Source organism: Acanthopagrus latus, chromosome 4 (genome assembly GCF_904848185.1).
Source record: "Acanthopagrus latus isolate v.2019 chromosome 4, fAcaLat1.1, whole genome shotgun sequence".
NCBI classification, from domain to species: domain Eukaryota; kingdom Metazoa; phylum Chordata; class Actinopteri; order Spariformes; family Sparidae; genus Acanthopagrus; species Acanthopagrus latus.
This window is the reverse complement of record NC_051042.1, coordinates 10,191,877-10,207,700: the sequence shown is the minus strand read 5'-3', so window position 1 is coordinate 10,207,700 and position 15,824 is coordinate 10,191,877. Positions and strand designations below refer to the sequence as shown.

Here is a 15,824-nt window from a genome sequence, read left to right as displayed (position 1 = left end):
CTTAAGTAATCTTCATGCTTATACTTCTTTAGGCTACTTTTACTCGTGTAAGACTTTGAATGGAGGACAGTGACCTGTAACATCATTTGAGTATTTTCACATTGTGATATTACTAAAATAAACAAATCTGAAAAATGAGAGATTCAGCATCTCTCTTGGCTTAAGCCCCAAATGATTCAAGATCCCAACCATGCATCTTGCTGAGACATTTTAAAGGAAATCTATCCAATAGTTGTTGTAGTCTGGACCTCAAAGGAGGCCAAGCTGATCATTTCTTTCAGTTTAGACTCTTTTCAGTCACATAGGCATGTTATGGTTATTGCCAAATTTTGCTGCATAAACCCTAGTGTATATGCTCACTTTTCAAAGTTGCTCATACGAGCCTGGACAATAAGATGAAAGAGAATGACTGATATAAATTATGTCCAAATGTGGATTTTGTCTTTAATCTTCAACAATCAGAACATTGTCAAGAGAACAGCCCATTTTGCCTAAGCACTGCATCTAGGGAGTTGCTGCCCTCCTTTTGTTCTTTCTATTCAAACATATGGAGTCGGTAGAACCAATATTTGATGAAAGCATGGGAAAAAAAAAAAAAAAAAAAAAGTCTCTCTTGCTGCTACTTAAATTTCAGAGTGAGGAACGCTTGACTGATCGAGCAGGGAATGCTCTACCGATTGAAATTACTACCAAAGCCCCTGGAGCATTGATCTCAATTTCTGCAGGTTTGGGTAAACAGGACCTTGTACGCCTACAAATCAAGTAATTAACACTTAAAACAGAACTGAGCCTCTGCAGGATCAAGGTTGGATGTCGCATTTAATATGAGCCCAGCGCCAAGTTTGAAGGGCGATATTGTGGAATGGCGGTGAGAAAAAGAGAAGGAGAAATGATAATTTGAACTGTGTCTGTCTGGTCTCAGGGTACGACGGCGGTGCCCTCTGAATCACCAATGAGACGAGCAGACATGGCCAGTAGCAGTGTGACATTGACACCTTCCTTCTCGGCGCTACGTATCTCCTATTTTGCCCTCTCTCGTTGTGTTGCACGCTGCCTCTGCTTTGTAATCTTCATAGCCCCCTCTTGTTTCTCTTCTGTTATTGTGCTGTGTCCCGTTTTATTCTGTGCCTCTCTGATCTGTTTTCTTCTCTTGTACTGTTCTCTGTCGCATACTGCTCTTTACTGTTCTGTTGTACTTTCCTCAATTAAACAAGGGGAACATGTCATTGTACTGACAACTCAGTCTCTGTGTACGACTGCGCCTGAGGCGCTTTCTCAGCAGAGGATCCTTTAGGAGTGGGAACAAAGAGCTAAAGGTACAGTCAGATGAATATTCAACAAGCAAAAACAGGCAGTCACGCAGATAGAAAAATGGAGGTTTTAACAACAGTAAACCAGACACCAGTGTATAGTCCATCCTCCCACAGGCCAGAGGAAGTGCCTGTACATTGCCAGTGCAACAAATCATTGGCCACAGTTTTAACCTGTGTATTCCTCCTAAGACTTTCAGACCTATGAGTGATCGAAGTCCATCTACAGTGAGAACTCAGGTTTGTTCATCGCCAACTTTCAGCTACATGTACCTTTATTTACCATGGTTTTGTAATTTTGTAGCATCATGTTTATTTTTATTTTTTTATTTTTTGATTTGGTGAAAAATGATGCACAAGATTTTTAAACTACAATTCATGTAATGCATTGATGGAATTTGCCTTTTGCCATTTTGGTAAATTTACAACGATAAATATCATCCATCAGTTCCTGTTTGACGTGTACCCACATGGATGTTCAAACAGCTATCACTGTTTGACACAGGACTCGAAATAGGTCACTCCTTAGGACATTACCAGGATGTCCTAAGGAGTGACCTATTTCGCCTTAGAGAATTTATGGATGTTCATTCACACTGAAAAACACTGGAATTAATGAGCTAAAATACAGTTCAGATTTAACAGAGGTGACTACAGGAGGTAGTACAAATTTTGATGCAAATTGCTTGGCCATCGGGCACTAAGTACAATTTAAAGTACCTAAATTGCCCCCATTAGCTGTGTGTCACAGCCACTGCTGCTACTGCAACTGCTGACCTTGGTTGGTGACTGCATAATCAACAGCCAAACTACAATCACTAATTTCCTGTGGTTTCATCTTCCTTTTACCTCCTGCATCGGGATCTTTGACATAGCACTGATGTTTGTCTAAACTACTTGTCAATGAGATACATGTTCTATGTGTGAACACACACACACGCATGCAAGCACACACACACACCCCCACACACACACACACCTTGCGCAAATATGTCTTCATTACTGTATGTGTGGCATTCAATGTGTGTGATAGCTACCTAGTAGAGCCATGAAGCAGATACAGATGGCAAAGAGGGAGCTGAAGCTAAGGCCCACGTCCTCCCGGTAGATGGCCAGTGTCGTCTCACAGTGACGTCCTCTGTAACCCTCCGGGCAGTGGCAGGTGAATTTGGATGGTGACTGGGCCACACAGGTCCCTCGGTGACAGGGCCGCGTTGCACAGAGCGTGTAGACACAGGACTTTCTCGTCCCGTTCACACGGATCATGTGGCCAGGAGGACATCTGCAAAGAAGGGTTGGACAGGACAACACAGGGATGGGAAGGAAAGAGGAGAAAGAACATTAGATTAAGATCACTTAGATGTACGTGACAGCTAAATTAATTAGGTGTACATGTAATAATCCCTCTGAGTAAATGTGTTATTACAAACATAGTTACAGTTGCAGTTACAGGAAGAAGGATAATAAAACAAATCATATTGGACAGCGACAGTGTAGTATATAAAATCGACATTAACGTACAGGCTAAAAAAAATAAATAAAAAAACTGCCTTAATGGATGTTTATTACCATTTCCCACAGCGGAAAAAAAAAAAAAAAGTTAATTACTCTCCTTTGATTAGTGATCTCACACAGGTGTGCACCTCAATAGAGAATGAACCGGAGGAGATGGAAATGCTGACTGTGGCACTGGCAATAACTAGAATGGTTTTATGCAGACAGGGGCACATTTTCTGCCTCACTTCAGAAAGCACCACTATAATTAAAAGCTCATTTGGGTGTAACAGCTCAAACAAACATTTTATGAGCCCATTAATTCAGTATCCCATTCAGTGTCTATGGAGCAGCTCCAGGCTGTACATTTCGATGACATCAGAGATGAGTCTTGCCTCTGGTCTCTGGAGATTTGTTCATGCTTATAAATATTGACTCAACTTTACTATGAAGCAGCAACATTAAATTTTAAATGATCCTGTAATTTATCTCATCACGGTTTCTTTTCCACCGTTAAACTCATTCAGATGAGACACTTAAGGGTTAACTCACAACATATTCTGCCAAACTCGGTCTCCTGTGAACTATGTTTATATGCAACTAATTAGCTCTACCAATTTATTTCCACTGGCAACATTTCAGGGGTCTGGGATATGGGAGGGTGGTGCAAGCGTGTAATGTTGACATCCTGTCTGTGTACTGTCTCATAGAGCAATGTTAACATAAGCTTGCCACCATACTACATCTCGTTACCTAACAGAATTGCACATGCATTCGCAAGTGCATTAGTGATTGAGTCATTAGTGTTATACACATACAGTTTTTTTCTAGCAGCAAAAGGGGAGATTGTCATGGTGATGTGCATCTGGAACATGATGACCCTCGAGCTGAACTTAAAGTTAATACAAGGAGTTAACAGGAGTATCAACAAGTTCACCGTCACTGAGTTCACCTATCACCACAGCACACATGGACGCATAAGGGCTTCCCCCTAATCGACAAAACCATTAGTCAGTGAAAAGTAAGTATTAATCAATCACGTTTTCATTAGTCTGTAAGGCGCAAAGAAAAAAAAAAATCTGCACATTCTATTCAGGAGTTGTTGGGGCAGGGGCAAAAGTATCCGGGGGATTGTGCAACATGGACCATTTGTCTTGTGACACGGAAGTCACTAACTGCTGCTGACATGGCCTCTGACAAATTGGGAACGTAGCCTCAGATTTGCCGAAAGACTCATCCCTGACAACAAGGTTAACACATCAAAAATACAGAAGACATTTAGCAGTGGATTTATCATAATGAATTTCTTCAGTCTCAAAAAACTGACAGTCACGTGGCTTTTATTATCATCAATAGTAGTAGTAGTAGTAGTAGTAGTAGTATTATCATCATCATCATTATCATTATTATTATCAACTGTAACTGTATGATGCATTCGACTTGCCAGAACACAGAGTTGACTTGGCCAGGCGACCAAGCACTGCATTATGTAAAAAAAAAAATCCTGATTATTTAGCATTGTCTGTTTTTGTAAAATGAAAAGTTATAGCATTATAGCCCTTAGAGCCCTTGTAGTAATGAACATGATCAGACAGTATTGCGCTTTAATTGTAGTTATATTATATATTTAGTTCTTAAACTTGTCATCAAGCCTTCTCCGCTAGCAGCAAACTCAAAGATAAGCAGCTCGGCCTGCTTGGCCTTTAAAACAGAAAGATTAAATGCACTTAATATAAAAATAAAACTAAATTCTCTACTCTAGAGGTCTTCACGGGTATCCCCAAACCCTAGGGCCTAAAACCCAACACAGCCCATGTGGGTTTGGATTCACATACCCAATTGGATATAAGAAGACCCTGCCTAGATCAGTGCTCATCATGATGGCAGCGCTGTGCATATACAGTATGTAGGGCATCTGTGGCCCTGGAGTTGGACCAATTGAGCTATGCGAGCAAGTGCCCCTGCTCAGCTGGTGGGGAGTAGAGCAGAGGTCAGACAAATAACCAGTGCTAACATTAGCAGCTGTGGCAACAAACAAGCAATCATTTGAAACAGTTGAAGTTATATTTATTATGGTAAATGAAACAAAACTGCAAAGCATGACAGCAAGTAGGGTTTTAAACTGAAATTTCAATCGGCAAGAGAGGAATAACTGGATGTATTTTACCTTAGAAATGAGGATGGATTATATGCATCAGTGCCAGGAGCAAGGGAGTAGGCTGCTAATGGTAATCAGCTGTGAAATTGGTTCTGATCTGGTCTGTGTCTCCTGGTCAGATTTGGGTCTCACATTTCTCAGTTCTGCATGGGTGTCAAATGATAGATGGGTCCGGTTTGGTTCTGGGTAGTACATTTCGGATCAAGGAGCTACACGTTGTTAAACAAAAAAAAATTGGCACAATCCACTTTTTTGACCACTTGGGGGCAAAAGAAAAGGCTGCGAACATCATACTGACAAAAACTCACTTTTTATCAGTATCGTCATGGTGAATGTGTTAGAAAACATTTCCCTATGTACACATCCAGCTGACACATTAGAAGTCACTTGGTGTCATGCGTCTGTATCAGACAAATATAAATCCACTCAACTTTTCAGTTTTCATTTTGACTCTCTGACAACTGAGAAAAATATCTGGTGTTCTGGCAGTTAAGTGCAGGAGAGATAGATTATTTTGGGTTTATCTAAGTTACTGTAACTAACCAGCCTGCTGCCCCTCTAAACAGAGCTGATGCAAGTGGTGAGAATGAAAAGGGAAATATAAATCGTGGGCTTATAGAAGTGGAATGACTTGCCCAAGTCAGCATCTTCTTCAAAGACATTTTAACAGTTTCATACTTTTTAAAAAATTTTTAGCTTAAAATGTCAGGTAACTTGGAAGTTAACGGGAGAAAAACAAAACAAAACAAAACAAAAAAAACACTGATTAAGCAGTTTGAAGGTTTTACAAGGTAAATTAACTGTGGGTGGGATTATTATGCCATGACAGAAACTCAATTTTCATTATGCCTGGTTGGTCTGTGTAGGTGTTAAATACAGGATGTCTGCCAGTCAACTACACAACAGTGCTTCTCCTTTCTCTGCTCTCTCTTAATGTGCCTGTCGTCAGCCATGACAGGAGTCTCTGTTTTGATGAGTGACTTATCATAACATAGATGAGCACGCATGCTAACTCACAGTAATTAGTGACAGGTGCGGTGTTGTTAGAGTTTTCTGAGGGCTGATTGCTTTGGTTTGCACCAATTTCTGAAAGGCTCAGACAAGACATCTTCATCTTAATCTCAGGCTGTCATACAACTTGTGTTTTCTGGAGCTCACACACAATATTTTTGGTAATAGACAGTAAATGGATAAATTTGAAAAAAAAAAAAAATGCAAAGGAGCTGTGATTATTATGCAGCTCAGCCAAGGTCTTTCCAAATATTATTAATAATTAAGTCTTGCACAGTAAATGGAGGTACTGTTACCTAATATTCAACAATATTTTGCTGGTTTTTCCATGGTTATTTTTTTGTTACCTTATTAATGTTATACTCTTAATGGACCCAATGCTAAGATCTGCCAACCTTACTTCATGTTGCTATGCGTGTAAAGGTTATTGTACCCCAGGCCATATATGAAGTTGAAAGTAATGGTGGAAGATTTGCATTTGCAAATTCTTTGATTTTTGTCTTTTAATTTCTGACACGCCAATAAGCAGCAACATTGTTCTTGGAATAGTTACTAGTTAGCTCTTAAATGTACCAATTAGTGTACAATATTATAAATAAATACATTAGGTCAATTGTTTAACAATGTATCATAATATAACCTTCTTAATATAGATATCACACTTGATCAACTTTATATTTTTATACTGGCTCCCTCATGTTTGATGTATCAAATCTGAACAGGGATTTTTCTAATAAAACCCATAAATAATATAGTTAGCTAACATTAGGCTCTTTGGCCTTGGAGAGCATTGACTACTTTAGGTAGAAAGCGTGCATGTTTATAATCACATCACAGCGAACAAACACAGTGGTTTTAGCAGTTGATCATTAATCAATACAAACATAAATTGTATTGCATTTGTGTTTAATTGCGCTCACACTATAGTATGTAATCATTTGTCTATTTGACTCTATTTGGCCCAAGAGCACGAGGTATCAAACACTTGGAGGACTTGCTGCCAACACTTACTGCTCTCTAATCCCTTTCCAAGGTTCAGGTCAAGTGGTGAACAGAGAACAAGGCAAACAAGCAAGTAGGATGGGGATGGAGACTGTGAGTGTGTGTGTGTGTGTGCATGGCAAAGATGTGTGGCAACGGTACGAGCGTTGAAAAACTGAGCAGGAGCGAGCTAGACGAGAGCCATACAAACCGAGGAATGGAGGGTTGGAGTGCGAGTATGAGAGCCATTTAATAGACGAAAGAAAAAAAAAATAGGTTGGTGGATGGATGATGTCAGTGAGTTATTCAGAGGAGCAGAGAAAAAAAAGGGAAAAGGCAAGATTAAAAGCCAGGAGGCTGCACAGAATGAATGGAGGCTGATGTTTCCAATGGCAGAAAAATTGCACTCTGCGTCTGATTTGGTCCGTGCCACAGGAGAGAGTTGTTAGTTTGCTGTGGCTTTTCATTGCACGACATTTCCCATTTCCCGCTGACAAACAAACTAACCCTCATACAGAAAGCCGTACAGTAGTGCATGTGAAATGTTGATGAAGCAAAAGTGTGAATCCCATCAGGGTCAGGGGGGCTGGGAAAAATAATTTACTCCAACACTGTAGGCCTTTCGCTTAGTGACTGAGCAGATGGGGTTCGCTGTCTTATTCATTACCTTTTAATGGGAGACATGGCTGTTGCAGAGCACGCCGGCTCTGGGGTTTTAACTTCTCCCTGAGGCCATGTTTAGACTGACAATAACACTGCCCTAAAAATCGCGGCCTCATCATTCATATTGAATGAGACCACATTCGTAGTTTACCAGGCGTGTTGTGTCAGAATGGGGAAGGGAAAAGAAAAAAAGTCATTGGCCAAAAAGTTGATCCTGGCTCAAGTTTTGCTGCGGTCAACTGGCAAGCCACTATGTTTGGCTGATCATGTTTGCCTAACAAACATCAAAGCACAGAGGAAAGTTGTGGTTGCGACTACCTGCCAGGGTTGTATGATCCTCCCTCAAGCACTATAAACATCTCTAACTGTATCACTATGTTTGAAAGGGCTCAAAATCTCTGTTCATATTCAGTTCCTGCTTTATTTTCTCACTAATAAACTGTAGCAATATCCGACATTGACTTGGATGTTGGGATGCTCTGTAAAGTCACAACACAACTTAGAAAGTCGCAGCACAAAATGCAAAAGCTGCGACATCACAGTCACTAGTCACTGTAACTCTGATGTCCATTGCTATGTTATTGTTACAGATCTAATGTTAGGCTGTTATGAAGCTTGCTATACATAACATTAGCATAACTTAATGTAGCCAACATTAGTCAGTCAGCTGGATAAAATCTGAGGTTTACCTAAGACAGCCACCATACATCCCCGTGCTGGGTTTTAAAAGGGTCCTTGTCTCTTTATGACATTTTTGTGTTTAACCTTAAGATATTTGGCTAGCTATACTGAGGAAAGTAAGCTAAAACATTGAATTACTGAGTGCACAATTGAAACAAAGATAAACCAAAAGCAGCACGCAAGAAACAATCGCTGTTGTTACCAATGTGACTGAGTGTCTTGTGATTGTCAAACTTGGCCAGTTTAACAACAAAATAACAAAAAAACAAAAAAAAAAAAAAAAAAAAAAATTCTCTCCCACTCATCAACCTAGTGATATAAGAATACATATAATAGAAAACATTGAGATATAGTATATGTGCTGCCTTCTCCCAGCACACAATGTCTCCACTATTGGTGTCTCTACCTTGGAATTTTGACGCACTAATAAACATACTGTTTTAAGCCTAGCAGCAAGTTGGTAAGGAATTTCAGACGCAGTCAGTAGCTGAGTTTCGGCGGGACATGTCAGTCTGTCTCTCTCTCTCTCTCTGTAACATTTTCCCAACTGCTTTAATCTGAACTGCTACTCGGTAGTACTATATAATTTGGTCAGTATCCTTAAAAGCACCAAGTTTGGACCCAACACCACTCCCACAAGTGCCCACAGCTCCTGTCTTACGGCAACTCTGAGTCAACACACTACTGTTTCGCTCTCTCTGGTATGGGGGGGGGGAGTCGTACATCACAATGTCACAATGGCACAGGGCTCAGAAGTCGATGACCCTCAGCCATCAACAAGAAACGATGGCATCATCCATCGGCCCAGACCTTGTTGCGAACCTTGCCCCGCTCTTGCTTGTGAATTCTTGGAGGATACTGCACGTTTGCATAAAATTCAGATCAAGCATATATTTACAAAAATGTGCTTCTTCTGTGTTTACTTGGACATTTTACCAAATTCTAGCAGACCATTTCACCCACAGATTTGTGCAGTAGCCGAAAATTAATGTGCAAAGTCATATGAGGCACTGTTGTACTGACTTTGAAGCTGCACCACGGTATTCCTCCTCTGTCAGGCAGGCTGAGAGGGTAGTGGCACAGTACTGATCTGAGTTCATATGACACGCTGCCCATGACTAAAAGGCTAAATGAGTTTCCTTGCTCATTTGTTTTTCAAAGAGCTGATATCAGTTTCGAAAGAAAACAAAATGAACACATAATTCGTGATGACCTTCAAGCGGTTTGGCACTTGGAGATTGTCTGGCCGTCGCCTCGCATTTTTGTCGGCTCAGCCTTTGTTTTTTAATCAAGAAGCCAAGAAGCCAGGCAAAATCAAATGAAGTCAGTTTAGTTTATATGTACACTCACATCCACAGCCCTGAAGTATCAGTTAAACCGGCAATCAAATCTTCTGAAAAAAAAAAAAAAAAAAAGGTAGAGGCAGTAAGAGTCTGTCGAAGGGTTGAGACAGGATTAGTAACAGTCGCTTTGTGATCTGAAACTATCTTTTATCCAGAGAGATTATGTTAACACTTGGGAACCAACCTGAGTCAGCTTCCTCAGAGATGCACACTAAAACAGCAATCACTTGAAAACATGTTTATAGAGTAAGTGCCTTTCTATGAAGTTGTGGGATCCTTTCTATAATGCAACTCCATAGCATAATTTTATTAAGCGTGGTAAGGTAAGCTTTTCTTGCAGGCTTTTTGTTTAAATGTGTTTTTTATAAAGCCCAACACGAGGCTTCAGAGTGCTTCTATACATATATATATATTTATTTTCATATATATTTATATACTTTTTTTATTTTTTATTTTTTTTCTCTCTTATCAGTGCTCAGGGGCTGAGTTCTACTCCTCATGACAAGTAAACTCATCCTTTTGTAAATTATGTGGTTATTTATGGAAGCACTTCCTGGTGTCATCCATCAGGTTATGTGATGGCCTTTTGTTATTCAGACACGGGTGTCTTTATGTTAATGCTCTTTATGGCTTCATTCTGACAGGACAGAAAAGAGCTGTTTGCTGCCGTGATATGTACAGCCTGGTGTGTGAGAGAGAGCTGAGAGAGAGGAACAGAAATAAAGAGTTATGTTTGCTAGGATGACGATTGTTTTTGCTTCTCTTTCTTTTCACGGCTGATCATGATTGACCATTTTAACTTATTTTCCCATCAAATCCTCAACTAATGACCGCTGAGATTGCAAGGCAAACTGTACGAAGCGTTTTCTCATCAATGTCAACATTTATGCATTTTCTTTCCTTTCATATTATTATTATAATTATAATTATTTTTGTTTGTTTCTGAGTTTCTTTGTTATTAGTTCGTCTTATGCCATGTTATGTATATGTATGTTCACATTCATCACTTGTACTGCACCTTAAAAAAATATATATAAATAAATAGAAACATACATGTATGCTAAAAAGTAAACATTTAAAGATTCAAACTAAAATAAACCCTTCTCAATCATCAAATGTGACATCAAAACTATGGTGCTGTCATGGTAAAATAATTTAATATCAAAATGTGGGTTTCATAGCTCTATATTCTAACAGTAATCATGGTTACAGAGTGTTGAGTGGTCAGTAATCCACATCTCTTTTGCACTAAAAAAGCAAAAAGAACATGTTTGGTATGTTTGGCAGGATCTGGTAGCCACACTAAACAGGACAAGTGTTGAAAAATGCTTGAAGAAAAGAAGGGGTGGAGAGGATTACTAACTGCAAAACAGACAGGAAGTTAGCCAAAACCATCACAATGCTTACAGCAGCTTCGATTACACAGATGTCGTAAGTTAATACAGATGATTTTCATACCATAGTAACACCATATAATTGTATTTGCTGCAAATAGATGCTTGGGGTGATTGCTTCCTATCAAGCTAGCCTGGACTTTTTTTTAAGGGTCAATGTCAAGAGGACAGTTATTAGCTGCCAGATTTTCCTGCTGATGGCTGAACTTCCTGATGCACATGTGAGAAGTTGCTTGCTGTGCCATAAAATGGTAGCCATGGAATTTGCACAGACATCCAATGAGCTTTAGTGCAACTAACGGCTCAGGGATGCTTTTCATGCACAGTTTCCCCACATGCTTAAGTAGGTCATGGCCAGATTATTTCAAAGCATGTTTAGGTGGCTATGAACAAAGGTAACAGGTCAAAAAGCTGAAAACGGCTTCAAATGTCGAGTGAACTGGCTTAAATGCATGTGTCTCCATGCATTTTTGTCAAAATGACAAGTGTGAATGTGGAGCAACCGTGTGTCAGTGTGCTTGACTGTGCAGTTATATTTGGTGTGGACAGATTTGTGTGTGTACCTGCATTCGTGCACCCTCCACAAGTCAACACAAGTGAAGGGGGGGCTACACTGGTTTCTTTTGCAGGAGTCAGATGAGCATCCAAGGGAGAGGCCTTGTATGCTGACCTGGGAGACCCCATCTCGCGGCTGGCTGTCCAGGGGCATGTAGCGACCATTCAGACGTGCATCCCTCATGCAGCCTGCAATAAAACGGGGGAAAAAAAAAAAAAAAGATTTCAGTGGAAAGAGAAGTACACTGTTAACTGCACTCGCCTACAAAGATTCAAAATGCTATTAGACAGAAGTTTCCCTCACACAGCTTTTGAGCAAATATGTTCTCGATATGTTCTCCCCTCATTATCTCACCTGTCATCTTCCCTCCTCTCTCCTCACCCATTCCTCGTCCCCTCATCAGTGTGTCTGTGTACTTAAGCCTTTTTGCTGTAGTTAAATGTTACTTCCATTTTTGTCACAATTTTCGATCTTGTTTTCAGAAATTTAGCCGCAGCTAAATCACAACATAATAATCATAACAAGGCCCGCAGCTGATTTAAATAATTACTAAGATCTGAAATATGGAGACATTTTAAAAAAAAGTAGAGTGAAAGTAGACTCTTCAAGCTAGCCTTTTTTTTTAATCAACACAAATTTGAAAAGGTGAACAATAAAATTACAACACAAAATATCATATACAAAATGCATAAATGTAATGAGCTGTTCTGCTTTAAACTACTAGGGCTGCTGTAGTATAGTCAATGGATTGTTATGTGAAAGTAGAACATGTAGGACGAAGTAGGAAGTGACAACATTAGGTGGTTGAATGTGAATATTTTAATCTTTTTTTTTTTTTTACCCAAATATTATTCATTTGTCTCATATGGCTTATGATTTTGAGTATTTGCCAAACATCTGTCCGTCTGTGGACACATAATTGTCAGCGTGGTTGCTTCACACTGGTACAGAAGACAGTCACTCATATTTACATGCGCGTAGTCGAGATCAACATGAAAGCCCACATTCTAATAAATACTCTTAGAGACACCTTTGTTGCAGGAACTGCCACAGAAGCAGTTTTGAGCACTTTGTTGGTTGTTTACATGCCTGTCTGTCTTTGGACAGATTTTGAGAATGTACTGAGTACTCATATAATACTATAGTTATAGTAGATCCCATCACAAGAAGGTCTCTAGCTTTGAAAATGGCTTTGTGATAATTCCAGTTTGACAGTGTTGCTCTATTGTCACACTATACACAAACACAATTTTCCTATAATAATATACATGGTATGGATAAAATATCCTCTAAAAGCAACTCTAAAATAAATTACAGTAATGTCACATGCTGTCTGGCTGACTTGCACAGCTGCATGGCACACTGATTATGATGCATGTAGTACTAGCTGATCTAATTACAAGCTAATGAGAGTGTGATGCCATCAAGTTGGGTTTTCTGAGTTTTGTTTATCAGCAGCTGAGGTGTTAAAAGTATACAAGTCATTACATCTAAGTGAGTGTATTGAGTGTTGCCAACGTGTTGCCATGGAGCAAAAGAGCCAATAAACTCCCAGGGATATAATTCTGGTGTTTATGTTCTCATAGCTTAATTGCTAACTTGTATTCACTGTCACTAAAGGACCCGAGATGTTGAGATGAAAAGAAGTGAATTCAAATTCACACGCACACACCTACTGCCATCTTCTATCGCACGCATCTGCCTCTTTTGAATGGAGGTGCTTTTAATGTCCATTTTAATAAGCACATGCACAGTCTTTTACTGCCTGAGGCACAGCTGTCTGCACCTCACTGTCTAACTCCAGGGTTTACTCTCTCTGTGTCTGCATCTTTCCATAGTTCTGACCTCTTCATCTCTCCTCTGTTATCATGCAGGATCTTGGCGTTTTTAAAATGCGCATGTATCCTCACGAGGGGCTCCTTTTTCTGTTAAATTTCTAAATTGTTTCCGTGAACATTTGGGTTCATATCTGCATCTTTCTTACATGAAGGTCGGGCAACACACTAAGTAGTTTACCAAATACTGTTGTTAGACCTGCTAAACAACAACAGCAATCAATGTTTCTTATTTTTTTTCTTTCTTTTTTCTCCCCCAAGCAGGACTACAATTACCTTCATGAAGTATTCATTTTAAGCAAAAACACAATATTTCCCTAACAACTGCTTAACAAAGCAGCGTGCTGAGTTTCAGACAAACTATGCTCTTTTTGGAGCTAAAATCTAACCAAATCTAAAACACGGTCATTACCTGACGACAAAACAATGTATATTTCCACAGTCATATGTCATTACGTTGGATGGCACAGACAGTGTCGAATCAGAACTTGTTTCTGCGTGTCGCTTGAAGGCATGAACCATCTATTCTGCCATTTAATTTGGAAGACCATGGAAATTGAGTCATTTAATAGAAGGCAGGGATTTTTTTAACATGGTTGCGGGAGTCATAAACAAGCGCCTTAAGGGATTCTTTACTCTTGCATATCTTAAATACCGGTAAATGTTATTCACAGTCATAATGCAGAATCTTTTGTTCGTTGCTCGGTACAAAGTATAATAAGAGGTCACCGGCACACGCATGCACGCACCCACACACACACACACACACACACACACACACACACACCCACACACACACACACACACAGATGTCGTCACACCCTCTACTCCTCCCTCACCCCTCCATTTGACCAGCTTTTGGGACAACCACCATCCCAGGGTTAGGGTTAACAATGAAGATGCATTAGCATTAGCCATTTAACCGTCATATCAGTCATTCATCAAAATATTAAACATCACAATTCTCCTTTGAAAAGAGAGCGTATGAATAGATAAAATGGCCTATTTTTGGTAGCACTTTCCAGGAGAAATACTACTGCCGCACATTATCCTGGATGACAGACCACGCTTTTCAATCCAGCCTGTGACACATCGAACATTACATTATCTTTTTTTTTTTTCCTCCACTCACACACACAGGTGTTGTATAGAGTATAGCAGAGATGTTCTACAGCTAAACAAAATAAAATAAAATCATAGAAATGAGTCCATTCCTGTTCATATGGGCCTGAAACATCACTAATCGCACATTAATGCCAGTATGACATGGCATATTGTGAAAAATAGAGGTATCTTCACAAGTCTAAGAAGGAACTAAATTTGTCCGATTTTGTGACAGGCCACATAACCTCAGCTGACAGGTGTGAAGTCAAAGATTTGTAATCTTTGAGGGTCTTTCACATCTCTATATTTTGTTTCAGGGCTGTCACTTTGCAGTTGTTGTTCGTTTTGATTTCGAACCCTGCACTTTGTGGAAACCAACCTAGGTCAAACCGCACAGTGAGAACCAGGTACCGCATAGATGTTCATATTCCACGTGCATCATTAGCGTCTGTCTTGACTGTCCTGTGTATTTTACAGTACATGTTCAATCTCGTTAACTGGCTGTGACTACAGACAAGATTTTGAATACCTCATCTTTTCTGCTGGGTTTGCAGTCTTGGTAACTGTTGACTTTTTAAGCTTTGTTACTTTCCTCTCCTTTCACCGCGCTTGAAGGGGGTGTAACTGTATAATGATGAAGACTGTAGTTCAAGTATTACTTTATTTGCTTGCAGCCATTGAAACGCAACATTACTTTATAGAGAGATACCCACAGCCAGTACCCTCAGCTGTGACTGTCATTGTGAGAGAAGAATGGACGGGGGAAAGTAGCAAATTTAAAGAGGTGAGGGAAAGAAAAGACTGCAGATCCACATCCACATCCGTCTTATATAAAGTCTTTAATGTAGAGTTTCTAAAGTGAAGTAAGGGACCATTGTAAAGTGTAAACATAATTCCATAACTAAATATTGCAATCATCGGATTGATGGAAATGTCTTAGCATATTTACTGGTCGTTACTTAAACAGACTGGTATTAGAAAGTGGCAGCACAGAAGCCAGAAGGGAGAGCAGAGGGAAACAGAATGCGATAGACAGGCAGCTGTACACAGCTGGTGAATCAGACTGGGGTCGCTGAAATTCCATCGAGAAGTCTGTGTAGTTACTGCCGAAGCATTGGTATCATTCTGTGCTATGGGACCATTAATGATGGTACTTGTCCATTTAACGAGTTGTCCTTCAGCATGTAGCTTCCCCAGCTGCTCCCGTGCAGACTTAAGTTGAAGGCTCTCAAATGTTGCCAATAACAGAACCTGATTAAAACATGTAACACAGCTGATGTCTGAAAGTTCTTTT

The 15,824-nt window shown here is 39.8% G+C and overlaps 1 protein-coding gene across 2 annotated transcripts in view; it reads right to left on the bottom strand.

The window, feature by feature from the left end:
* The window catches only part of si:ch211-186j3.6 (neural-cadherin), a 268,142-nt gene that overhangs the window by 17,398 nt on the left and 234,920 nt on the right, over positions 1-15,824 (bottom strand). For both annotated transcript variants that reach the window (XM_037096548.1, XM_037096549.1), the window contains 2 exons: positions 11,599-11,779; positions 2,348-2,592 (listed from right to left, as the gene is read on the bottom strand). In XM_037096548.1, coding sequence (XP_036952443.1) covers positions 2,348-2,592; positions 11,599-11,779 — 426 coding nt within the window. The remainder of the gene's footprint in view (positions 1-2,347; positions 2,593-11,598; positions 11,780-15,824) is intronic.